The sequence below is a fragment of the Leucoraja erinacea genome, chromosome 10, assembly GCF_028641065.1.
Source record: "Leucoraja erinacea ecotype New England chromosome 10, Leri_hhj_1, whole genome shotgun sequence".
Classification (NCBI taxonomy): Eukaryota; Metazoa; Chordata; class Chondrichthyes; order Rajiformes; family Rajidae; genus Leucoraja; species Leucoraja erinaceus.
The window spans coordinates 59022344-59049520 of record NC_073386.1 but is presented as its reverse complement, the minus strand read 5'-3'; the positions used below and the strand labels follow the sequence as shown (position 1 = coordinate 59049520).

Below are 27177 nucleotides of genomic sequence, written 5' to 3'. Positions count from 1 at the left end.
GAATGGCGGTGCAGGCTCGAAGGGCCGTATGGCCTACTCCTGCACCTATTTTCTATGTTTCTATGTTTGGAGGGATATGGACCAACCGCAGGCAAGTGGGACTAGTGTGTACCTGGGACATTGTTGGCCGGTGTGGGCGAGTTGGGCTGAAGGGCCTGTTTCCACACTCTATGACTATATAACATCGTTGATACAACATAGATGATAAATCAAGAGCGGGCAGCTCGATGTGAAGTGGACGGACGCAGATAAATCTCGACTCGGGGAATGTGAGGTATATCCGCACAGTTGCTCAGGAGCTGCGGCCGCGGTCAGTGGGTACTGCCTCTGCCTCTTACCGACCAGAGCGAGTGTGCCCACGGCCTGCTGTATCTTCACGGGGCGGAGAAGGCGGGTGAATGCAGCGACGCAGAACAAGCATCAAGACGGGCCGGACCCGGACCCGGACCCCCGGCCGCACCACTCACGTGGTGAGCGGCCAGAACTTTCTGGAACACGCGCCGTCCAAACCAAAGATTATAGTGGAGCTCCTCTAGGATCTTTGGTCTCGGCGACCCCGCGCGAGCCCCGCCGCATCAGCCCCGCCCCCACTAACCCGCCCCCGCCCCCATTAGCCCCGCCCCCCCCGCTAGTCCCCCCCCTCCATTACCCCACCCTCTATTAGCCCCCTCCATTAGCCCCCCGCCCCTCCGCTAGCCCCGCCCCTCCATTACCCCACCCTCTATTAGCCCCCTCCATTAGCCCCGCCCCTCCACTAGCCCGCCCTTCATTACCCCACCCTCTATTAGCCCCCTCCATTCGCCTCGCACCCCATTAGCCCCGCCACTCCGCTAGCCCCGCCCCTCTATTACCCGCCATCCATTAGCCCCACCACCCCTCCGTTAGCCCCGCCCCTCCGTTAGCCCCGCCCCTCTATTAGCCCCCCTCCATTCGACCCGCACCCCATTAGCCCCGCCCCTTCCATTCGCCGTCCCCTCTATTAGCCCCGCCCTTCCATTCGCCCCGCCCACCGCGCGTCGCGTTGCCGCGGTGACGGGCGCGCAGGGCGTTTCCTGCTGTCGGCGGCGATGGCGACGCGAGTAACGGTCGGCGGTGAGCGGCAGTAACGCGAGTGAAGGAAGGGGCAGCTCAGCGGGCCCGCAGTGTCGGCTGACGGTAAGGTTCGCAGCCGCGGGGACGACTTGCGCGGGGCCAGTGGCCGCATGATGGCCCTAACGTTAAATCCGCTCGCAGCCCCGCCGCCGGCTTGAGTAGCGGCGCCGCGGCCTTGTCTGCGCTCTCGGGCGGGTCGGCGACGGGGAGACCCGGCCCCGGGGGCGGCCGGCTTTGTCCTAGATGGTCACATTCATTAAGCCTCATTTGGTCTTTGCTTCAATTCACCATTTAAAAAAAAAATCAAAATGCGGATAAGGGCGTGAATTCACGTCGTGGTAACCCCGGACAACTGGACAAAGCAGGGCTGGTGTAACTCAGCGGGTCGGGCAACATCTGTGGAGGGAATGGACACGGGTCCCTTCTTCAGACATCAGTAGTAGAGGGGAGAAAGCTGGTTCACCTATCGCTCTCCAGGCTCTGGCCCGTCCCCACCTCTTCCAGCTTTCTTCCTCATCACTCTGCATCAATGTGAAGTAGGGTCCTCACCCCAAACACCATCTGTCCATCTCCCTGCACAGATGCTGCCTGACCCAATGAGTTTCAGTTTGTTAAGATTGCAACAACTACAGTCTCTTGTGCTTCCAACTTAAAAAAAGGGTAATATTTAATATCTAAAATTTAAAAAAAACACAGTTGGAAATATTCTGCTCATCAGGCTGTGTATTTGGGAAGAGAAACATAACTAATGATTAGTTATGATTGACTTAACTAGAGGTTTTTTAATGTCAAAGTGGCTCTTATACAAAATAACAAGTTTCTAAGTATTTAATTAGCTGTACAAAGCTTTGGCCAAAGATTGTAATGAGGGCTACATGAAAAACATTTTGTTCTTTTCAACTGTGGATGACCATAAAAGTATTGGTAGGGCTGATTGCCTAAATATATGACTGGATTCCTTCTTGCTGTGGTTGTATAGTTGCTTTATGAAGAGAAATTGAGTAGAATAAGAAATTATTTTCTTGAAAAATACAATTATTGGGCTTGACAGGGCCGATGTTGGAAGTCTGTTCCCCTTGACTTAGAATTGCCATACATAATTATACAATAAAATATTTTGAGATGAGATATTACTCCACAGGGCAACGTAGTGGCACAGCGCTAGAGTTGCTGCCTCACAGCGCAGGTTCCATCCTGACTACGGGTGCGGTCTGTATGGAGTTTGTACGTTCTCCCTGTGACCAGGTGGGTTTTCTCTGGGTGCTCCGGTTTCCTCCCATACCCCAAAGGCAACCAGGTTTGTAGGTTAATTGGCTTCAGTAAAATTCTAAATTGTCCCTAGTATGTGGGATTGTGCTAATGTATGAGGTGATTGCTGGTCGGCACAAGTTAGGCCTTGATTAGTAAGGATGTCAGGGGTTGAGAGGTTGAAAGATAGCTCAGCCTTGATTGAATGGTGGAGTAGACTTGATGGGCCGAATGGCCTAATTCTGCTCCTTGAATTACAGTGTTCCCGCACTGTAGTCGCATATTAGACCTATAGAGCGTATTTAGCCAGTGGGATATGTCCCAGTTGATTGAGTATATTAGCCTTTCTGTGTTATAAAAAAAAAAATTAGACAATACAATAGATGCAGGAGTAGGCCATTTGGCCCTTCGAGCCAGCACCGCCAATCAATGTGATCATGGCTGATCATCCATAATGAGTACCCCATTCCTGCATTCTCCCCATATTCCCTGAGTCCGCTATCTTTAAGAGCCCTATCTAGCTCTCTCTTGAAAGTATCCAGAGAACCAGCCTCCACCGCCCTCTGAGGCAGTGAATTCCACAGACGCACAACTCTCTGTGTCAAAATCCTTTTCCTCATCTCCGTTCTAAATGGCTTGCCCCTTATTCTTAAACTGTGGCCCCTGGTTCTGGACTCCCCCAACATCGGGAACATGTTTCCTGCCTCTAGTGTGTCCAAACCCGTAATAATCTTATATGTTTCAATAAGATCGCCTCTCATCCTTCTAAACTCCAGAGTGTACAAGCCCAGCCGCTCCATTCTCTCAGCATATGACAGTCCCGCCATCCCTGGAATTAACCTTGTGAACCTATGCTGCACTCCCTCAATATGATATGATATGCCATTTATTGTCACTATACATGTACAGTGAAACTGAAAGCTGCTCGTACTCAGTGCATACATACAATTTTACACAAAAAACAAGAAACAGAGAAAAACAAAACAGAAGGGAGATGGGGGGGGGGGGGGGGGAGGGAATAGGTGCACAAATTCTACGGCGCTACATACATATATACATATATACAGATGGAAGTCCGTGTTGGGCGGTGTAGTCAGTGCATGTGTGGATTTGAATTTATGGTAGATATAATTCTCGGGAAGCAGCTATTCCTGAGTCTGTTTGTCCTGGATTTGATGCACCTATAGCGCCTTCCAGAGGGCAGCAGGTCGAACAGTCCAAACGCAGGATGGGAGCTGTCTTTGGTGATCTTCTTTGCCCTGCTAAGGCAGCGGGAGGTGTAGATGTCCATCAGGGAGGGGAGAGGGCAACCAATGATCCTCTGCGCTGTCCTGGTTACCCTCTGAAGCCTCTCCCTGTCTGCCATGGTGCAGCTGCCATACCATGCTGTAATGCAGTATGTCAGCAGGCTCTCGATGGACGAGCGGTAGAAGGTCAGCAGCAGGTTAGAGTCCAGGTTGTGCTTCCTGAGGACCCTCAGGAAGTGCAGCCGCTGCTGAGCCTTCTTGATGACCGCCGTCGTGTTGTCCGTCCAGGAGATGTCAGCAGCGATATGGACGCCGAGAAACCGGAAGGTTAGCAAGAATTGCCAGCGTCTGCAGTTTATTTCAAATTCTACTTTCTCCTTTGATATCTTAAAGGTGTATGATTTGTGTGACTGATGCCATAGTCATACAGCACAGTAACATGTTCACAGTAACACAGTAACCAGGATGCTCCATCTACACTCGTCCCACCAGCTTACGTATGTCCCATATCCCACTAAAGATTTCCTATCCATGTGCCTGCCCAAATGTCTTTTAAGTGTTGTTATAATACCTATCTCAACTATCTCAGCTCGTTCCAGACCCTCTGCACCACCCTCTGTGTGAATAGGTTGCCCTCCCCAATTAAATATTTTCCCTTTCACATTAAATCTGTGTCCTTGATTCCCCTATTCTGGGCAAAGACTCTTCATTCACCATACCTATACCCTCATGATTCTATACACCTTTGGAAGATCACTTTTCAGTCTCTAGAACTCCAAGGAATAAAGTTCTAACCTGCCCAACTTCTCCCTATTGCTTAGGCCCTCAAGTCCTGGCACCATCCTCATAAATGTCTCGGCACTCTATCCAGTTTAATAACAACATTCTTGTACCAGGGTGACCCAAAACTGAACACAATATTCCAAATGCGGCCTCACCAAGGTCTTGTACAAATGTAGCGTAACGTCCCAGCTTCCATACTCAGTGCCCTGAATGATGAAGGCCAATGTACCGAAAGCCTTCTTGACCTCCCTATCTACCCGAGACCACTTTTAACTAACTATGTGTCTATACTCCTAGATCCCTCTGCTCTACAACATTCCCAAGGGCCTTTAGCAATTCCCTAGGACATTAGGAACTTTGCAGATGACACAAAGCTGGGTGGTAGTGTTAACTGTCAAGAGTATGCTATGAGAATGCCGGGTGACTTGGACAGGTTGGGTGAGTGGGCAGATGCATGGCAGATGCAGTTTAATGTGGATAAATGTGAGGTTATCCACTTTGGTAGCAAAAACAGGAAGGCTGATTATTATCTAAATTGTGTCAAGTTGGGAAAAGGGGAAATACAATGGGATTTGGGGGTCCTTGTTCATCAGTCAATTAAAGTAAGCATGCAGGTACAGCAGGCAGTGAAGAAAGCGAATGGCATGTTGACCTTCATAACAAGATGAGTTGAGTATAGGAGCAAAGAGGCCCTTCTGCAGTTGTATAGGGCCCTAGTGAGACCACACCTGGAGTATTGTGTGCAGTTTTAGTCCCCTAATTTGAGGAAGGACATTCTTGCTATTGAGGGAGTGCAGTATAGGTTTACAAGGTTAATTCCCGGGATAGGGGGGACTGTCATATGCTGAGAGAATGGAGCGGCTGGGGCTTGTATACTCTGGAGTTTAGAAGGATGAGAGGATATCTTATTGAAACATAAGATTATTAAGGGTTTGGACACGCTAGAGGCAGGAAACGTGTTCCCGATGTTGGGGGAGTCCAGAATGAGGGTCCTCAGTTTAAGAATAAGGGGTAAGCTATTTAGAACGGAGACGAGGAAACACTTCTTCACACAGAGAGTTGTCAGTTTGTGGAACTCTCTGCCTCAGAGGGCGGTGGAGGCCGGTTCCTTGTGTTCAGTGCCTTGTGTTCAGTTTTGGTCATCCTGCTATAGGAAATATGTTGTTTTAGCTTGAAAGAGTGCAGAGAAGATTTATGAGGATGTTTGCCAGAACTTGAGGGCCTGAGCTATATGGAAAGATTGGGCAGGTTAGGACATTATTCCTTAAAGCGAAGGAGGTGAAAAGGTAAATATATAAGAAATACATGGTGGAATACATGACTGTAGGTTGTAGCTTGTATTCTGAGAGAGAGAGAGAGAGAGAGAGAGAGCGAGAGAGAGAGAGAGAGAGACAAGGTTGATGTATATTGAGACAATGACCGATGCCTTTGAAATGTCTTGTCCTGAAAGTATCATCTAATAAGAGACAGGTGTTTAACATCATGAGGGGAATAGATAAGGTGGGTGCACAAAGTATTTTACCCAGTGTAGGGGAATAAAGAACTAGACGACATGGGTTTCAGATGTGAGGATAAAGATTTAGTGGGAACCTGAAGGGCAAATGGGATTAGTGTAGATAGGCACAATAATCAACATAGACAAAGTGGGCTGAAGGATCAGTTTCTAAGCTGCACGACTCCCACTCTGACATTTTTTTATTTTTGGAATTTGCCCTGCGACATATGAATCTGGAATTCGTATATTTAAGATTTATTTTCTTTGCTTGGGGAATAGGATATGGGATTGGAATGTGAAGGTAGAAGATTACCCTTAGCGAATTGTCCATAGGTAATATTTATCCTTTTGCTCTATTCTATGGATTTGATTTTTTAAAAAGCTCCAGAAAATATGCATAGGGTTGCTGGTTTTGGAGTGGATCCTCATCACCTGTGTCTTTGCAGTATTGGGTGTAAGACCAAGTTTTTTGAGGCAGCTTTTGAGAGTTTGTCCGTCTTCTCCTGCATTTGTATCTGTGTGGGTGAAAGGAGAGCTATGTCGTCTGCAAAGCCAAGATCATCTAGCTGCTCCTACATTGTCCACTGAATTCCATTTCTTTTCCCTTCAGTTGTTTCCATCATGATCCAGTCAATTGCCAGGAGGAACAGGAATGGTGACAATAGACATCCCTGCTTGACGCCCGTCCTGACACTAAAGCTCTGAGAGAGCTGGCCTGCATGCATAACTTTGCATGAGGTTCCATCATACGAGTTCTTGATTAAGTTTATGATCATGGTGGGATTAGGTGCCATAGTGTTGCCCTATCTAAGCTGTCAAAACGCTTTCTCAAAGTCGATGAAGTTGATGTACAGGGACGTGTTCCATTCAATAGACTGCTCAATGATGATGCGTAATGTTGCTGTGTGGTCTGTGCATGAGCGATCCTTCCTGAATCCTTCTTGCTGGTCCCGTAGCCTCTTGTCTACAGCTTCCTGAAGACGGTTGAGGATGACCTGGTTGAGAATTTTACTGGGTACAGAAAGTAGGGTGATCCCTCAGTAGTTGTCACATTTTCTTAGGTCACCTTTTTTTGGGCAATTTCACGATGTATCCCTCTGCCCACTCTGAGGGTGTCTTTTCCTCTTCCCAAATTCTCCCAAAAAAGCCATAGAGCATGTCTATTGATGAGTCTATGTCATTTCAGGGCTTCAGGTGGAATATTGTCAGGGCCAGCAGCCTTGCCAGTTTCCTGTTGCTTGATTACAGCCTTTATTTCTGATTTTGTTGGTCTGTCACACTTAATTTGTAGTGGTATCCTGGCTTTGGGAATGTGTGTCTGTAGAGCCGGTGGTGGCCTGTTTCGGACTTCTTTGAAATGTTCTACCCATCTGTTGAGCTGCGCCTCCTGGGTTGAAAGCAGTTGACTGTTCTTGTCTGTAATTGGTTTATTACTATGCAGATATGTCCCAGACAATTGCCTTGTGATGGTATATAACTCCCTCATGTTCCTTTGAGTTGCCGCAATTTCTGCCTCTTTGGCTAGCCTATCCACCTGAGCCTCCTGATATTCTTTCGCACTTCTTTGTGACATCTGTTGTACTCCTTTTGGGCTAAAGCCTTTTCAGCTCTTGTTCTTTCACTTTCTCCTCTGTTGTTCACTTTCTCCTTTAACTTTCTCCTCTGTTGAATTGTGTTGAGGGTTTCTGGTGTTATCCACTCTTTGTGCTTTTGGGTCCTTCTCTCTAGGGTCTCTTCACAGGTTGAGCTCCAAGCAACTTTTAGGTGTTCCCACTCCACATTTATTGTCCATCCTTCCTTCCTTCCTTCCTTCCTCCTCCGCTCCCTCCCTCCCTCCCCTCCCTCCTTGTAGCTCTGCGTTTTCCCTTGAGAGAGTATCCTTGAACATCTTCACCACTACTGAGGTATTCAATGTTGTATTTAGATCTTTGGCTTTTGGCCTGGTGGTGTCTCTTCAGCCTTTTGGGCTAAAGCCTTTCAGCTCTTGTTCTTAGGCAGATTCTTTCTCCTCTGTCAGTGCAATCAGGGTTGTTCGTCCGCCTTGAGAACTTTCTCCTCTGTTGAGATTGTCATGGTGTAGGGAGTTTCTGAGTGTTATCCAGCCTTCTTTGCTGCTATTTGGGTCCTTCTCGAGATGGCTCTCTGAAAACAGTTACTTTTGAACTTAAACCAGGTTCGCTTCTTAATAAACAGACACCACACAAACTGTTTGGTGTTCCCACTCCAATTTATTGTCCATCCTTCGATGGAAGGGAGTCCTCCTCCTCCTGTCTCTGCGTTTTCCCTTGAGAGAGACATCCTTGAACATCTTCACCACTACTGAGGTATTCAATGTTGTATTTAGATCTTTGGCTTTTGGCCTGGTGGTGTCTCTTCAGCCTTCAGTCTCTGCAATGGCACCAGGCCACCAGCTGTGACACTTCCTGTCTGTAGGCAGATTCTTTCCCCATCCTGGATCAGTGCAATCAGGGTTGTGTCGTCCGCAAACTTGAGAAGCTAGACAGAGGTGTCTGTGGAGATGAAGTCATTGGTGTAGGGAGAATAGAGGAGAGGAGAGAGTACGCAGCCTTGCGGTGCTCCTATGCTGAGGGTCTGCGGGTCCGAGGTGCTTTCCCAGCATCACATGCTACTTCCTGTCTGTCAGGAAGTTGATGATCCACTGACAGAGGGGTTCAGGCACAGTCAACTGGGAGAGTTTGGAGTGCAGTAGCTCTGGCACAATGGTGTTGAATGCAGAGCTAAGATCCACATCCGGGTCTCTGCGCTGGCCCGTCTGACTGCCGACCAAAGATCCTATAGCAGAGGATCTTTATGCCGACCTCTCTGGGGTGGGGGGGTACTCGGGAGGGGACAGGACAGCGCCAGAGACCCGGCCGGGATCGATCCTAGCTGCGGATGAAGCGCAGGTCTGTGCTACGTCTCCCTCCTCCAATCACCGTGCTCTATCCTCAGTATCTACTTACCACCACCTTTGCGGCAGGCAGGGACAGTGCAGGATTGCAGGGACCAATTGAAAATGTTTGTGTAGACTGGTGCCAGTTTTTTGGCACAGAGCTTGATGGTAAAGAGGGAGACATTGTCCAGTCCTGGAGATTCCTGGCTTTTCTGTCTCCTGAATAGCTTTTCCACCTTCTCAATTGCTACTGTTAGTGATGGAGAAGTGGCCAGACTAATGTTTGGCGGCAAGGAGGAGGTGGGTAGTGGACGAGGGCCCAGTCTTTGCAGACTGGAGTCAGGCTGTAAGTGGGTGTGAAGTGGTGATTGGGGAAGAGTGCGTGGGGAAGGGTCCTGTCCTTGCATACTGGAGTCAGGCTCGAAGTAGGTGTGGTGGTGATTGGGGAGGAGTAGGTGGGTGGATGTGTGAGGGAGGGGGTACCAGGGCTATGTTTCTGTCTATCTGTCTAAAGTGCCTGCCTGAACTACTTCCTCTTGCAGCTCGTTCTATATGCCTGCTATCCTTTGTGTGAAAAAGTTGCTCTCTAGATTTCTATTAAACCTTTTCCCTTTCACCTTAAGTCTATGCCTTCTAGTTCTTCATTTTTATACCCAGGGGGGAAATTGTGCATTCACCCTATCCTCTTTATGCTGTTATATACCTCTATAAGATCACCCCTTAGTCTCCTACACTCTGAGGAATAAAGTTCTAGCCTGCCCAACCTCTCCCAAAGCTCAGACCCTTGTTCCTTGAAACAGGCACAACATTCTGGAGTATCTCAGCGAGACAGGCAGCGTCTCTGGAGAGATGGAATGGATGACTTTTCTCGTCGAGACCTTTCTTCCGACTCGGGGGCGAGGGTGTCTAGAGATATGGAGGGCTAAGGTGGGTCACAGAGGGGGGGGGGAGCAGCGAGAGAGGGTGTTGCAGAATGTTGGAGAGAGGAGGAGAACTTCATCACAGTAGGCAGATCTTGAGGAGATTTTACAGTGGAGCACACAAAATAGTTAGGAAGGAACTGCAGATGCTGGTTTGCACTGAAGATAGACACAAAATAGATACATAGAAACAGAAAAATATGTGCAGGAATAGGCATTTCAGCCCTTTGAGCTAGTAGCGCCATTCAATATGGCTATCATCTAATTCCTGCTATTTCCCCTTATTCCTTGATTCCTTTAGCCCCAAGAGCTAAATCTAACTCTCTCTTGAAAACATCTGGCGAATTGGCCTCCACTGCCTTCTGCTGCAGAGAACTCCACAGATTCACATTCTCTGGGTGAAAATGCTGGAATAACAGCGAGATAGGCAGCATCTCTGGAGAGAAGGTGTGGTTATGGGTCGCGGCCCTTCTTCAGATTAAGAGTCGGGAGAATGAGTCTAGAGATATGGAGGAGTAAGGTGAATCACAGGGGGAGCAGTGAGAGAGGGTGTTGCAGAACTCGTTGGAGAGAGGAGGAGAACTTCATCAAAGTAGGCAGACCTTGAGGAGATTTTGCAGTGGAGCAAACAAAATCTGTAGGAAGGAACTGCAAATGCTGGTTTACACTGAAGATAGACACAAAATGCTGCCTATCCCACCGAGTTACTTCAGAATTTTGTATCTATCTTCATCGTAAATCTTCTCTGCACCATTTCCAAACTGCATTCTTGTTTTTCATGACACTGACCAGCTGTTTCTGACCTGAGGAAATCTAGAGCATCATGTTACAGAAACAATAGTGCCATTTTTGGAGGCCTTTAGATGGCCACATGAATGTGCAGAAAATGGAGGGATATGGGTTTTTGCAGGCAGAGGTGTGTAGTTCAATTTGGCACAGACATTGTGGCTGAAGGGCATGTTCCTGCGTTGTCTTTTATGAGTCATCTATTTAAAAATATGTGATTTAGTTTTTTTTTTTTTTTTTTTAGCAGGATTAGTTTTTTGAATTCTTCCCTAAAGGTGATAGAAGCAATGTCTTTAAATATTTTTAAGGTGGTGGTAAGTAGATACTTGATCAGCAAAGGGGTATTGCATGTGGACAAGAATACAAAGTTAAGGTTACAATCAAATCAGCCAGAATCTTATGCAGATCAGGCTTGAAGGGCCAAGTGACCTTTTCCTATTATAGTGTCATACAGCTTGGAAAGTGGCCCTTCGACCCAACTCGCTCATGCCAACCCAGATGCCCCCATCTACACTAGTCCAATTTGCCTGCAATTGGCCCATGTCCCGCTAAACCTTCCTATCTATGTACTTGACCCTGTTTCTAATTTGTCTGCCTGCATTCTTTTTTGTGACATTAGTTGAGGGAGAAATATTAGCTGGGCACAGGATGAGCCCACTAAATTATTTTTGAATCATGATAGGGTAGACAGCGGGCTTCAGCTTAATATTTCTTTATCGTGACTTATCTCTCAATGGGATGTTCATGTCAGGGTTCAGATTGACATTGGAATGCTGTCATGAATCTAAGAAGTTGCAAAATTAGAGGCCACTCATTTGAAATGTTGGAACTTCTTGCATATGGTGGTAAACATTTAGAACTCGAAAATTGATACAATTTGAAAAATCAGGGAATTGAGGATGGTGGGGAATTAGCACAAGAAAGATGAAGCCTGAGGCAGAGGAGCCGTGATTGTTTTGAAGAGCAGTGGAGGCTAAAGGTAAAGGCTAAAGTGGCCTGCTACTATTTGTTACTATTCCTATGTTTTTCTGCTAATGCGCGTACTGCTTTCACTTGAATAAAACTAGAACTGAAAGGGTTAAATGGAGGTTACTGCGAGTGGCATTATTCCGTTGTGTTTATAATGTTGTGGGTGATCATACATTTTTAATAAGATAGATTTGTTGGTATGGGTACTGGTCTATTGGTTGTGCTAAGTGAATCCAACACAAAGTATAGAGGAAAGGGTAATGTTGGAACCGGAGCTCGGCTGAATGGTTACGCTCAGTAAATGTTCACAACTCTTTTAAAGTAACTTGTGGCCCTTTTGTGAAATATGGAATTGATTGTGCTAAGTAAAACTCAGAAGACTGTAGGTACACAAAAGTGCTGGAGAAACTCAACGGGTGCAGCAGCATCTATGAAGCGAAGGAAATAGGCAACCTTTCGGGCCGAAACCCTTCTTCAGACCCGAAACGTTGCCTATTTCCTTCGCTCCATAGATGCTGCTGCACCCGCTGAGTTTCTCCAGCATTTTTGTCTACCTTCGATTTTCCAGCATCTGCAGTTCCTTCTTAAACACTCTGAAGACAGTAGGTTCTGTAAAAAATATGAATGAGTTTTGCACGTTTGGTAAATGGAGGCTTGTTCGTGCGCATTAATATAATTTTTGTACTTTCAGAAAAACCTGACATTGTGAGTATTTTTGTATTTATAGATATTTGACCTGCAAGACTGATCTATGTGTTTAGCAAATTCACATGGAGCACTTAAATATAAAGTAGGTTCCTTCACTGAAGTGAAGAATTTTTAAGCAAACTGCTGCGCTAAGACTTGGGGGACGGTTTATAACATTTAACATTTTAATGCTATTGATTGACTAACATGGTGAAAGTGATTTTGTTTGTAAAATGGGCTATATAATCAGCATGTTGAGGGGTATTGGTTAATTTATCTAAAATATAATTACTTGATGGAGTAATGTAACATCTAATCTTAACCTGGGGTCAGTTTAAAATGTAAATAGTTAGGAGCAGTCATTTGGGGCTGAAAATTTTCATTTAAAGCTAATAATTATGAACAACAAAATAGATTAGAGAGATCAAATGGTTCAGATTATTTTGTTTGGCAATTATGGATTGAAGATTAAAAACCATGTTATGTATTTAATGTGTGAAGCACAGTAAGACTTTAAAATGAAATAAATTATATGCTTTATTTACAGGTTATACCAATTAGAAAACAGTAATCATGACAGCGGAAGAGACTATCAATGTTAAAGAGGCAGAAATAATCAAGCTAATCCTGGATTTTCTTAATTCAAGGAAACTCCACATTAGCATGCTATCTCTTGAGAAAGAGAGTGGTATCATAAATGGACTGTATTCAGATGACATGCTTTTTCTCAGGTATGTGATGCAGTAGACTTTTTTACATAATTTTAACATTAAAATATCCCTTTACAAATTGTTTGAATCGATCGTTTGAATATTTCATTCCACGTTGCTTTTACCATCATTTATTTAATCAAACCTTTCCTGCATATTACAGCCAAAACGTGGCTGTTGTTCTTTCTTGGCCCTTCCCTTTCCCAGACTACTTGCTTAATAATATTTCAACTCGGATGTCTTCTATTTCCACCTGAGTCATGTACCACATGTTTTGGGCCAATTGCCTGCTCTATTTTATACTTACGTTATCTAGCTTGCATATACTACAAGATTGATTATTTAGAGTGCTCTTATGTGCTGGATTGGGAGCAGCTGTTTGTTGTTTTTGTTTTATCACCCTAGACTTCAGCTTTTGAGATATATGAATAGATTATATAATTCAATTAATTGAACATGGAATAGTACAGCACAGGAACAATCCCATTGGCCCACAAGGTTTGTGTCAAACATAATGCCTGGTTAAATTGATATCATTTTCCTGTACATGATCCATATCCCTCTCTTCCTTGCATTTCCATGTGCCTATCTAAAAGCCTCTTAAACGCCACTATTGCCTCCACCACCACCTCTGGCCATGTGCTCCAGGTTGCACATCACTCTGTGTATTAAAAAAAACTTTTTTATTAATATTTTTATTAGAAGCAGTGTACAGTAGTATAAAGCATGGCATATGACAAAATACATTTATTGTACATCTTCTATTTTAATTTTGACAAAGAAGAAGTAGAATAAGAGAGAGAGAGCAAGAAAGAGAGAAAGTGAAAGAAATAGTGAATGTGTAAACCCCTAAACTACCAAATAGTGTAGCCAAAGAGTGAATAAGTAAAAACCTAAAAAAGAATAAGAAGACAAAAACAAGAAATAATTTTTAAAAATGGACCAAAACGTGTTGATATTCCTGCTTCATTTCTCATCACACCCATCAACCTGTCCGTAAATCGGTTTAATTCCCAAATTGTGTTGCACCATACTATACATGTAATGAATCAATGAAAGGAGACCATATCTTTGAAAATTGCTCTGATTTTCCTGCTAAGACGAGTCTCATATCTTCACGATGTAGCGTCTCAGACATGCTTGTAATCCACATTTTAAGAGTTGGGGTAGAAGCATTTTTCCAAAATTTAAGTATACTTTTTTTGCCATTATCAGGCCGTAATTAAGGAATTATTATATCGGCAATAAGTGATTTTAATTGGGCAAGAATCTTACCCCTTTTAATTGGCTCATTAGCGCCCCTTATGTTCCAGCTACAAAACGTAATTCCTCCAATTTTCTTTTGAGTGTCGTCTTGCATTATAAGTTATATTGGTTCCATTATTTCAGATGGTGCAACACAATACCTCAAGCTTCTGGGTGTTGGGTGGGTGCTCTCAGCTGCTGAACTCTGTAGGTATATCCCTTGGAAATATGCCCTTAAAGAAAAAATCAAAAAAAGTGCTAAATAACATAAATAATATGAAAAAACTGTGTTAAAAAAAAAAATATTGTGTGGGAAAAAAAACACCAAATGGTGGGAGAAAAATTCATGAAACCTCTGTAGTTATATTAAGTTCCCTTGAACAAGTATTATAAAAAAGAAAGAGCAAGTCAAAACTGGGTAATATATTCAAAGAGAAAACAAGCCATTATGTACTGTGATTAGTACCTCTGGTATCTTAAACTAAACAAGTATTTACTATTTAATTACTGTATTTAACTTAGAAGACAAACCCCAGTATATTTAAGTAAGAGTCCTGGTTGGAAATGGGTTAAAATGTGTTTCTCGGCAACTGGCCAGAATGACTGACAAATGTCTCGACCTCGAAGCTCGGTCAAGGAGGCAGAATTTAAGGATAGTTGAAGTGAGAGAAGGAAAGGAGACTGGAATGGACGCTCAGGAGTTCACTGCCAACTTACTTCAACAAGTACTCAAGCTTGGTCTTGGTCTTCTTTCATTCTCTTCATCGCTTCAGACATATCCTTCATCGCAATATCCAGATCTTTAATAACACTGCCTTGTTCTGCAGAAGTAGTGAGAACGGGCTCCAGCTTTTTATTGCAATCTTCTTCAACCCGTTCAATTTCTACTCTTAGATCGGTCTCTACTTCATCAATACGTTCCTTTAGAATACCAATTGTATCGATAACTTCCTTATTCCTGAGCTCCAATCTTGCCGACAGTATGGAAATCTGCTTGTGCCACATATCAGCAAAGTCTTTTGACACAGCTTCTCTTAAAGATTGTTCTTGTTCTTTTACTTTTGCTTCCATTTCAGCAATAAATCTTTGTCCTTCAGTTTCTTCTTCTTCAGATCCTTCTGGAGTTGTTTGAGGTGTTTCCCCAACTCTTTAGCGAGCAGTCTGGTCAGAGGTCTTGTGGGTCTTTTAGGTAAATTACATTTTGGCATTTAAAAGTGCCAGAATCCCCGTTAGTTTGCAGCGATTTCCATTACATCTCCATTTAATATTTCCCCTCTCATCTTATAGCTATGCCCTCTAGTGTTGGACATTTTCACCCTGGGGAAAAGGTTCTGAGTGTGTACACTATCTATGCCTCACATAATTTTATATACTTCTGTCAATTTGCCCCTCAATTTCTTAGGGTCCAGAGAAAACAATCCAAGTTTATTTAATCCCTCCTTGTAGCTGAAAGCCTCTAATCCGGACAGCATTCTGGTAAACATCTGCACCCTCTCCAAAGCCTCCATGTTCTGACTGTAATGGGGCAACCAGAACTGCAGGCAAAACTCAAAATGCAGCCTAACCAAAGTCTTATAGAGCTGCATCACGACTTGAATCATACACTCAATGCTCCCAGCAATGAAGGCAAACATACCATTCACTTTATTTACCACCCTATCTACTTGTACTGCTACCTTCAGTGAGCTATGAACTTGGACTCCAAGATCCCTCTGCACATTAGTGCTATTAAGGCACTTGCCATTAACTGTATAACCTCCCCTTACATTCTTAAAACCTGTGGAAATGCTCAGCAGTGTAGAATCATTTCCTGAGAGTGTTCCATATAGACTGAGCCAAGAATTACCACAAGCCTTCATTGGTGATCTACCACAAACTGAAACCGTTCCTGTAACATCCCTTTGTGCCATCTTGTCTCTTGAAGTTGGCCTGCTTTTGCTAATCTCCAAGTACACAAAAGCACTGATGATCCAGTTGCTTGTAAATTCTGATGGTAAGGAATCTAGCTCGCAAAAGTTCTGTTTCCCATGGTCCATTGTAAAATTTATTACAGTAAACCCTTGCAATAATGGACCTCTCTATAGTAGAGTTTGTTTATAGCAGACTGAGGCTACTGTTGCACCCCCCCCCCCCCCCCCCCCCCCTCCTCCGCCAACTTCCGCGAGTTACCCAATGAGCTGGTGCCATGTGATGGGAGCTTCCAGTTGTGAGAGCGAGGATGACGTGGTGTGAATACCGGGCCCGTCCCTGGCGCATTGCGTGAGGCCGGGTGCTCTGCAACCCCCTGGCCTGTGAATTCCCACTAGTTTAACCTCCCCCTACAAACGCTGTGTTTCGAACTTCCCGGTTTCTTCCTTTACCCTTCACACTGGTTATAGCGGACAATCAGCAATAACGGACACCACCTTCCCACGCCCGATGGTCTGCTATTGCGAGGGTTTACTGTACTAATTTTCTAAAAAAAATGTTAAATCAATTAAAATATTTCAGGATATTAATAGGTAATAGCCAATAGGTGTGGAAAATTTTCCAATCTGGTACTACCAAAGCAGCCAGGTGTGGATAAGCATAGTTCCCAGCACTCTCAGTCAACCTATTTTCATGAAGGTACGAAACTTCACCGATCCATGTTCTCCAAAGATGCTGCCTAACCCGCTGAGTTACTCCAGCACTTTGTGTCCTTTTTTGTAGGCCAGCATCTGCAGTTTCTAGTTTCAACAATATTACATGTGGCTTCACGTGTTTTTCACCCCCTTTTTAAAATTTATAACTCCAATACTCAGCGGGTCAGCCAGCATCTCTGGAGAAAAGGAATAGATGATGTTTCGGGTCAGAACCTTTCTTCAGTCTGAAGAAGGGTCCTGACCCGAAACGTTACCAATTCTCTCTAGAGATGCTGAGTTGAGCCGTTGAGTTATCCCAGCAGTTTGTCCATCTCTGGTCCGAAGTAATGACTTCCAAAATATTTTGAGGCACCCTTTATCCAGCGCTCCCTTGAGATCATTCGGGCCCCATTTCCCTTCTCTTGTGCTAGATATTGCAGTACAGCCTATTAAAATAATTTACTCATTTCTGTCCTACATGGATGACATGGACGATTTTGAGACATGAATTGTTTCTATAGCAGTGGGCCTTTCCAATATTGACACGATACTGCTGTTTGCACTGCACAATCACATTTCATGCATTCACATTTCATCTTTGGTTGCAGCATGTAACCAAGTGCAACCGTCTTTCACATTATACATAATGTTGTTTAATCAGACATCAGTGTAGGAACATGTCATTTTAACACTATATGGTTTTGGTATCAATTTATAATAAGGTCCAGCTCAGATCAAAGTTGGAGCCATTCTGGTCAAGATGATTGAGATTCACATGCTATAGATTAAAGATATAGAAGCAGGGATAGAAAATCTACATCTATAGAAAAGTTACCTTTCTACCTTTACTGCCTTGGCAAAAATGCAGAGATGGGAGAACTAAAAGCCATGTCCCACTCTACGAGTTCATTCAAGAACTCTCCCGAGTATGTCCTGATTCGAACTCGGAGATTTACGGTAATGGCCGCTGGTCGGTACTTGGGGCTCTCGTGGACATTTTTCAACATGTTGAAAAATCTTCACGAGCTTCCCGAGTACCTGCCGTTAGAGTTACGAGCATCTAAGAGACGTCCCTGAGCTCCGACGTACCCGCTATGTACGTTCTAAGTGCTTCCACGAGTTTGATTTTTTTTTTTTAACTCGGGAGAGCTCTTGAATGAACTCGTACAGTGGGACAGGGCTTTAACGCAAATAATATTTCTTGAGTGAGTATGGTGATATTTTCTATAGGTTCCTGATTCAGTTATTTGCAAAAATAAATGCTTGTTTGTGTCATCTGCAAGTGTTCAGTACAGTAGTTTTCACACTTTTATATTTTGCAGGCAACTCGTGCTTGATGGCCATTGGGATGAAGTGCTTCAGTTTATTCAGCCACTTGAGTGCATGGAAAAATTTGATGGAAAGAGGTGAGACAATTTTCTCTACTGTTTCACCTCTCAGCCTTTAAGCAAACTGTTTTGCATGAAGTGCTTAAAACTCAAGAAAGCTGATAATGTGCATATCAATGTTCAAAATATGTTAGTTTGTAAAACAGTTCCTTCAGCTTCAAGGACAGTTATTTGTTGACAGTTCAAGAACAATAATTGCCTTTCATGTTTGTACTTTCTGGTTGAGGCCAAATAGATAATTACTGTTTGTGTTGCTTAGGTCTGATGATCACCCTTTTCTCTCTTAACTGGAGGAGCTTGTTGAAATAACTTTCATTATTAAAATAACCTAATTAATAGCAACAAATGGCATTATCTTTAAGAATGTTTATCGAGTAATTCATAGTAGTAGTAGTTGACAAAGAGTTGGTAGGCAAATTTGTTTCTCGGGAATGGAGGGGAAACAGCATAAACTACACAAGCAGTTTTATAACTTTTGTAGGATTTTATTTCTATGACTATCATTGATGTTGATTATAGTTTCTATGGAGAGCTAAGGGTCTTCTTTTAAACTATCAGCATCATTCTCACCTGAGGACGTGAGTCCAAATGATGGTGCACTGGGCCCTGATAACCCAGAAAGTGGGCTAACTCTCTCCCTCTTGGCTTGGGGAACTTTGACCCCATTGCTCAGCCTGAACAGCCCTGGAAGTAGGTTCCAGTAGCTTTGCAGTGACCTCTCACGGGCAAGGTAGTTTGGTTTCCCAAAAACCTTCTGCAAGGTGAATTCAATTATTTGTATAATGTCCCCCACTACTAATCACTGACCCCCCCCCCCCCCCCCCCCCCCCCCCCCCCCCTAACCTGAGCCAGTGCATTTTAATCATGCTGCAAGCTCTTCTATCTCACTATGTTCACTGTATCTTCTCTGGTTTAGGGTGACTGCTCCTTGTGACTCATGTCTAGTAGTTGCTCATTATGGCCTCATTGAAATGTATTTTGATCTTGTATTCTTAAACAATGTCATTAGTGATCATAAATAATGATGATGAAGATCAGTTTAAAAATTGTGCTGGCTATTTTTAGTTGAGATTAGTGATAGTTAATTAGGATGTGCTACCAAATGTTCCAATCATTGGTATTTTGGAGGAAAATGGTTGGCAGAGAATATCCGAAACCTAGATTGAATTGCTTAGCTGCATTGGATAGGATTGCCTTTTTTTTTGTTAATCTCAATTGCATCTGAAGTATCAATCTTTGAAATGGGTCACCTGTTCAATTCATTTGAACATTGTTGGAGAATGGTAACTCATTAATTCAATGTGTTGACTTAGTTTAGTTTGTTGTTACGTGCATAGAGGTACAGTGAAAGGCTTTTGCTGTGTGCTGACCAGTCAGCGGAAAGACAACACATGATTACAATCGAGCCATCCACAGTGACGAGGTACATGTTAAGGGAATAATGTTTAGTGCAAGGTAAAGCCAGTAAAGTCCAATCAAAGATAGTCCAATGAGGTGGATAGTAGTTCAGCACTGCTCTCTAGTTGTGGTAGGATGGTTCAGTTGCCTGATAACAGCTGGGAAGAAGCTGTCCCTGAATCTGGAGGTGTGCGTTTTCACACCACTATACCTATTGCCTGATGGGCAAATCTTTATTACCTGATTGAAAGGAATTTTTGGGTTTAGTATGAGAATGTCCTAATACCTATGTCTAACCAATTTGATAATACTGTAGTATAAAATGGTTTGTTTTAATCTGATTTTCCAGGTTCCGGTACATTATAATGAAGCAGAAGTTTTTGGAGGCCTTGTGTGTCAACAATGCAGTGTCAGCAGATGATGAACCTCAACATGTAAGTACTTGAATCATTGAGTTAGCTGTTTAGTGTTTTGTTCCATATGGTAAGTTAAAATGTTTGACAATTAAATTCATATTAAGCAGAGTACCTGCGTTATCTTAACTTTAAAAGGTGGTTGTGTTAATTAGTTAGTTACTAATAATGTAACTTTAGAGCCTTTTTGAATTCTGTTATTCTCTCGTGAATTTGTCTTTTTGTGATGACAAAGTTCTGTCGTCTTCCACTTGATTAAATGAACCCTGTCATGGATTTAGACAGAAACAAAACCTTCATTCGTGTTGTTGCCACTTCCAGATTCCCTTATTCCATTAGCCTCCTAATTGATCTTCATAAGATAAGTCAATAAATTGTCCAGCCCCCAAATCGTTGAAATTCTCACTGAGGCTTCACTGACCTTCCATTTACACCAATTATAAGATGCTTTTATACCACATTTGAGCAAGTTTTTAATCATTCCTCTACAGATTTATGACTCCAATATTGTGAAGTGTCACATTTATGTATTTATTGTGGCCAGAAGTATATCATGAATTTAAAAAGTTGCTAGTGTTAGGTTGGTTGCTAGGTTGGGTTAATAAGATTTTTTGTTTAACAGATACAAAACAAATAAAAAGTTTAAGTTGATTGTTCAACAAAGACCTTGGAAAAGGTTCAGGGTAATGCTTTCTCAATTTTTGTGCAACAAAGTGAAGATTATACTGGTGTACTAATCTGTCCATCTCATTGATTGTAACTCTTAATTCACATAGCAACAAATGGATTTGATGCTGTTGCCTGGCTTATATGCCTCTGCTTTCTTTTCCCCAGCCTGTGAAAGATCCTTCAGTTTTTAGTGGAGGGTAATTTCAAGGTAGACATTTTATATAGACTGTTACTGAATTATCTTAGCATTTTCCCATTTCTGTTTGAATTTTCTATTAAGAATATTACAACTAACAGTACATTTCTAATTTAATTTTCTAAACTGCTTTGTACTAAAATACATTTGCAATAAAAACATCCCTTATATAGGAAATTCTTTGTTGCAGTTGGAGTACACAATGCAAGAGGCTGTGAAGTGTCTCCATGCATTAGAGGAATATTGCTCCTCCAAGGATGACTACAGCAAACTCTGCCTACTGCTTACCCTTCCTCGGTTAACGAACCATGCAGAGTTTAAGGATTGGAACCCCAGCACTGCTCGTGTTCAGTGCTTTGATGAAGCGTGTATAATGGTGGCAGAGTTCATCCCTGCTGACAGGAAGCTGAGTGAAGCTGGGTTCAAAGCCAGCAATAACAGACTATTTCAACTTATCATTAAAGGTCTACTATACGAGTCGTGTGTAGAATTCTGTCAGAGTAGAGCCACTGGTGAAGAAATCAGCGAGAGTGAAGTGCTGCTTGGAATTGACTTACTCTGTGGAAATGGATGTGATGATCTTGATTTGAGTCTTCTCTCGTGGCTGCAGAATTTGTCACCTAGTACTTTCTCCTGTGCCTTTGAGCAAAAGGTTTTGAATATCCACACAGACAAACTTGTGAAACCCACGAGATCTTCATACACTGATATTTTAACGCCCCTAATTAATAAATTGTCTCCTTATCCATCATCTCCAATGAGGCGCCCACAGTCTGCCGATGCATACATGTCACGTTCCTTGAATCCTGCGTTGGATGGCCTGTCCTATGGATTGACGAGTCAGGAGAAGCGCAATGCCGAATTAGTAAACAGAAATTCTCCCATGTCACATTCCTTTGCTAACTTTCACTATCCTGGCACGCAAAATCTTTCCAGAAGTCTCATGCTGGAAAACACGGACTGTCACAGTATATATGAGGAATCACCAGAGAGGTTAGTTTATTTTTGTATTACTTCAAATGATTTTTAAAATTTGGTGCATGCCATGCATGCCGCATTGTGATATGTTTAGTCCTAGTCCTGAGTTAGGCAAGATGGAAACAAGCTCTTCATTCCAACTTGTATATGCTGACTAAGGTGCCTTCCTGAGCTACTTCCATTTGCCTGCATTTGGCCCATGTCCCTATAAACCTTTTCAATCCATTAGTCTGTTCAAATGTATTTTAAATGTTGTAATTGTACCTGCTTTTACCACTTCCTCTGGCAATTCAATCCATTTACCAACCATCCCTTGTTTGAAAAATTTGCCCCTCAGGTCTTCTTTAAATTTTCCTCCTCACCTTAAATCTACACCCTCTAGTTTTAGGCTCCCCTATTTTGGGGAAAAGACAAGTACCATCTACCTTATCTATGCCCCATATGATTTTATATACTTCTTATAAGGTTAAGGGTTTGTATTAACTCTCCATCACTCCAGGCAAAAACAGCCCCAGACTATGCAGTCACTGCTGTTAACACAAACACTCCTGCCTCGAAAATATGATTGAAGAATATTTTCCACACCCTCTTGCTTAATCACACACTTCCCATAGTATGGCAGCCAGAGCTACACATAGTATAGAGACAGAAGGAACAGCAAATGCTGGTTTACCAAAAGAAGACTGCTGGAGTAACTCAGCGGTTCAGGCAGCATCTGTGGTGGGCATGGATAGGTGATCTTTTAGATCGGAACCCATAGAAACATAGAAATTAGGTGCAGGAGTAGGCCATTCGGCCCTTCGAGCCTGCACCGCCATTCAATATGATCATGGCTGATCACCCAACTCAGTATCCCGTACCTGCCTTCTCTCCATACCCCCTGATCCCCTTAGCCACAAGGGCCACATCTAACTCCCTCTTAAATATAGCCAATGAACTGGCCTCAACTACCCTCTGTCCAGAGAATTCCAGAGATTCACCACTCTCTGTGTGAAAAAAGTTTTTCTCATCTCGGTCCTAAAGGATTTCCCCTTTATCCTTAAGCTGTGTCCCCTTGTTCTGGACTTCCCTAACATCGGGAACAACCTTCCTGCATCTAGCCTGTAAGTTTCTATAAGATCCCCTCTCAATCTTCTAAATTTATCTTCTAAATCTTCTAAAACCCTTCTTCACGCATAGTATTCCAGGTGCCGTATCATCAACAACTTGACAGCTGTACCATAATATCCCTACCCTTACACTCACTATCCCATCTGATGAAGGGCAAGCGTTGCAAAAAATGTTCTTCACCACTTTGTCCCTGTCATTTACTGTATATGTCCTGCTTGGTTTAATTTCCCAAAATACATAACATTGTACTTGTCTGAGATAAATTTTGCCTGCAATTCCTTGGCCTAGTTGATGTAGATCCTGCTGTAACTTTGCTCACTGTCCACCATACCACCAATCTTGATACATAGACAATAGGTGTAGGAGTAGGCCATTCGGCCCTTCGAGTCAGCACCGTCATTCAATGTGATCATGGCTGATCATCCACAATCAGTACCCCGTTCCTGCCTTCTCCCCATACCCCTTGATTACGCTAGCCCTAAGAGCTCTATCTAACTCTTTTGGATGCATCCAGTGAATCGGCTTCCACTGCCTTCTGAGGCAAAGAATTCCACAAATTCACGACACTCTGTGTGAAAAGGTTTTTCCTCATCTCAGTTCTAAATGACCTACCCCTTATTCTTAAACTGTGGCCCCTGGTTCTGACTCCCCCAACATCGGGAATATGTTTCCTGCATCTAGTGTGTCCAATCCCTTAATAACTTTATATGTTTCTATAAGATCCATCTAATCATCCTTCTAAATTCCAGTGAATTCAAGTCCAGTTGCTCCATTCTTTCATCATATGGCTGTGCCGCCATCCCGGGAATTAACCTCGTGAACCTACGCTGTACTCCCTCAACAGCAGGGATGTCATCTGCAAACGTACTAATCATGTCACCAGCATTCTCAATGCAGCGATTTCTGGTAATCGCGTTTTGGAGGAGCAGGAAATGGTAGCAGCATCTTGTGCATTCTGCCCGTAACTGTACATGCTTCATTTTCATGTCAATGTCAACATCAACATTTAGACCACTCTTCTAGATACCTTCTCAATTTAACTTAACTTATAACTTGAAATGATTTGTTCCCTGAAAGTGGCAGCACACGTAGATAGTGGTAAAGAAGGCGTGTGGTATGCTCACCTTTATTGATCGGAGCATTGACTGTAAGGGTCAGGAAGTCTTAGAGACTTTGTATGGTTAGGCTACATTTTGAGTATTGCGTGCAGTCTAGTCACCCCTTTACATGAAGGATGAGGAGGCTTTGGAGAGGATGCATAAGGGCTTTAGTGGAATACCAGCTGCTCTAGGGGGGATTACCAATGAGGAGAGGTTGGGCAAACCATAAGTAAGACCTAATGGAAGAGTATAAAATGATGAGTGCATAAATAGGGTAGACAGATGTTTTGCCCATGGAGGAAATGTCAAAGACTAGAGTGCACAGTTTTAAGATGAAAGTGACAACGATTAAGGAAGATGTACAGAGGGTGGTTGTGTGCCTCAAATATCCTGCCAGCATTGGTGAAGGCAAATACGATAATGATTTTAAATAGATATGCGGGGAATGGAGGGATATGGTGACATCATCAGCTGTCAGGTGAGATTAGTTTATCAAGGCATCATGTTTGGCATGGATATTGTGGGTTGATGGGCCTGTTCCTGTGCTGTACTTTTCTATATTCCATTTGCAGGCAATCTATTCCATGAGAATAATTCTATCTCTTTGTGTTGTATTTTAATGCGGTTTTTGCTTTGCTCAATAAGCTAGTTTTCCCGTTGCATTTCCCCATGCCTCAATAGGACAGAATCCCCAATGCCAAATGTTCAACAGTCTACTGGTACTGATGAAGCTTCAATTCTGGATGAAACATCCCCATGTAATTCAGTAGAAGCAGCATTAAATTCAACTACCCCAAAAGTGGAGAAGAATGAGGTAAGTGTTAAATTGCATGGAAATTGTTTGTTTAATTTTCCATATTATATCTGACTTTGTATTTTCAAAGTTCATTGTGCATTTATATACCTGGAGAGGCTATGCTTGCAATAAAGTATCATACATTATATGTGAGCAAAACAAATTAAGGGTAGTTACACGAATGTTTGGTAGACTGGGGATAAGGGATGTAGGTTAATGCTGTTTAATTAAAGCTGCATTCATTATCACTGTAGGATTTAGAAAGAATATGCCAAGATATTTAAAGATCACTTCCTGTTGGAAGGAATATTTAAGAAAGAACTGTAGATGCTGGAAAATCGAAGGTACACAAAAAGGCTGTAGAAACTCAGCAGCATCTATAGAGCGAAGGAAATAGGCCAACTCGTCCATGCCAACCTAAGTGCCCCAAGCAAATAAGACATATTGTCAGCGCCTGACTCGTATCCCTCTAAAACTCTCCTATCCATGTATGTGTCCAAATGTCTTTTAAATGTTGTTATTACATTTGCCTCAGCTACTTCATCTGGCAATTCATTCCATGTACTCATTACCTTCTGTGCCCAAACTTGCCCTCTGGTTCCTATTAAATCTTTCCCCTCTCACCTTAAACCTATGGCCACTGGTTCTTGATTCCTTTACTTGGAAAAGACTGTGCATTCACCCTATCCATCTCTCTAAGATCATCCCTCAGCCTCCTGCACCCCAAGGAATAAAATCTGCCTGTCCAACCTCTCCCTGTAACTCAGGCTCTCGAGTCTCGACAATTTTCCAATATTCTGCTTTTATGTGGGCATTCCATTGTCCACGGAAGTAAATTGAAATAACACGCTTAACTACTAAATTACAGGCATGTCTTGTAAGAGCTTGTCTTCTGCATGTAAATGCGAAAAACTGTTTTCAGTAGCTTAAGTGCACACTGACGGCGAGTGCTTAAGATAGTTATAGTGCTTGTTATTCCATGTTTCACAGTTTGAATTTATTATGGTCTTCAAATTCATCTAATTAATTGCAAATTTACAATCCCATCCAGTGTTTCCACTTTGAAGGAAATTACCCGTAATTTGGGAAATTCTGGTTGTCTTCAGGTAATTTTAGGGAAATTAAACAATTTCGGGAACTTTCCCGGCCACTGTAAGCCTTCTCCAACTGCGCATGTGCGACTGCTGTCCCGACTGCGCACTCACGGATACCGGGCACACTGATGCACGAGCGGGGAGATCCGAAGGGGTCCAATCAGGCCCGCGGTATGATTTGCGGTAAAAAAAGTATATACCTGTATATTTACGACCATCCCCGCCTGCGCAGTTGGAGGAAGCCCGTCAGCCGCGTCACAATTGACAATGGCGCCGGTGAAGCGGTAGGGACGCCGTCTCCCCGAGCCCGGTATCCGCGCGTACGTGGTTGGGGCGGCAGTCGTACATGCGCAGTTGGAGAAGGCTTACCTGGCTGGGAAATACCATCAAATTCCAGGTAATTTGGAATTCTATTTCAGGAAGAAAAAACATTTGAGGTGTGGAAGCCCAAAATATCAAATAATGTGAAATGTGTTTCAATCCACTAGAACTAAAATTAGGTGAGGCCATTCGTTATTGCCACACTGATCTGACCAAATTATTTTCTCGAATTTTTGATTATCAAATGTACGTTTTCAGGATCATGTTCTATATTTTGTCAAGGAATGTCATATGAATTAGAAGTACAAGCTGTTTGTTGTATACTTGGCCTTCCCATCTTGGTTTCTGGTTCAAAAAAACGTGAAATGGTTGTTTTTGTTTCCAAAGAATGCCACTTAAGAGTGGGTGTCAAGAGCTGGAGTTTTGATAAGCTACAGTGCCCTCCTTAATGTTTGGGACAAAGACCCATCATTTATTTATTTGCCTCTGTAATCCACAGTTTGAGATTTGTAATAAAAATAAATCACATGTGGCTAAAGTGCACATAGTCAGATTTTATTTCAGGCCATTTTTATACATTTTGGTTTCACTATATAGAAATTACAGCTGTGCTTATACAGTCTCCCCATTTCAGGGCACCATAATGTTTGACACATGGCTTCACAGGTGTGTGTGATTGCTCAGGTGTGTTTAAATGCCTCCTTAATGCAGGTATAAGAGAGCTCTCGGCACCTAGTCTTTCCTCCAGTCTTTCCATCAGCTTTGGAAACTTTTATTGCTGTTTATCAACATGAGGACCAAAATTGTGCCAATGAAAGCAAAGAAGCCATCATGAGACTGAGAAACAAGAATAAAACTGTTAGAGACATCAGCCAAACTTTAGGCTTACCAAAATCAACTGTTTGGAACACCATTAAGAAGAAAGAGTGCGCTGGTGAGCTTACTAATCGCAAAGGGACTGGCAGGCCAAGGAAGACCTCCACAGCTGATGACGGAAGAATTCTCTCTATAATAAAGAACAATCCCCAAACACCTG

General features: G+C 43.0%; 1 protein-coding gene across 1 annotated transcript in view; it reads left to right on the top strand.

The window, feature by feature from the left end:
- Positions 1-999: 999 nt before the first annotated feature.
- The window catches only part of LOC129701280 (WD repeat-containing protein 47-like), a 47658-nt gene continuing 21480 nt past the window's right edge, over positions 1000-27177 (top strand). The window contains exons 1-6 of the mRNA XM_055642441.1: positions 1000-1155; positions 12668-12851; positions 18001-18084; positions 19814-19898; positions 20933-21735; positions 24612-24744. Of these exons, the coding sequence (XP_055498416.1) occupies positions 12694-12851; positions 18001-18084; positions 19814-19898; positions 20933-21735; positions 24612-24744 (1263 nt within the window). The 5' untranslated portion in view covers positions 1000-1155; positions 12668-12693. The remainder of the gene's footprint in view (positions 1156-12667; positions 12852-18000; positions 18085-19813; positions 19899-20932; positions 21736-24611; positions 24745-27177) is intronic.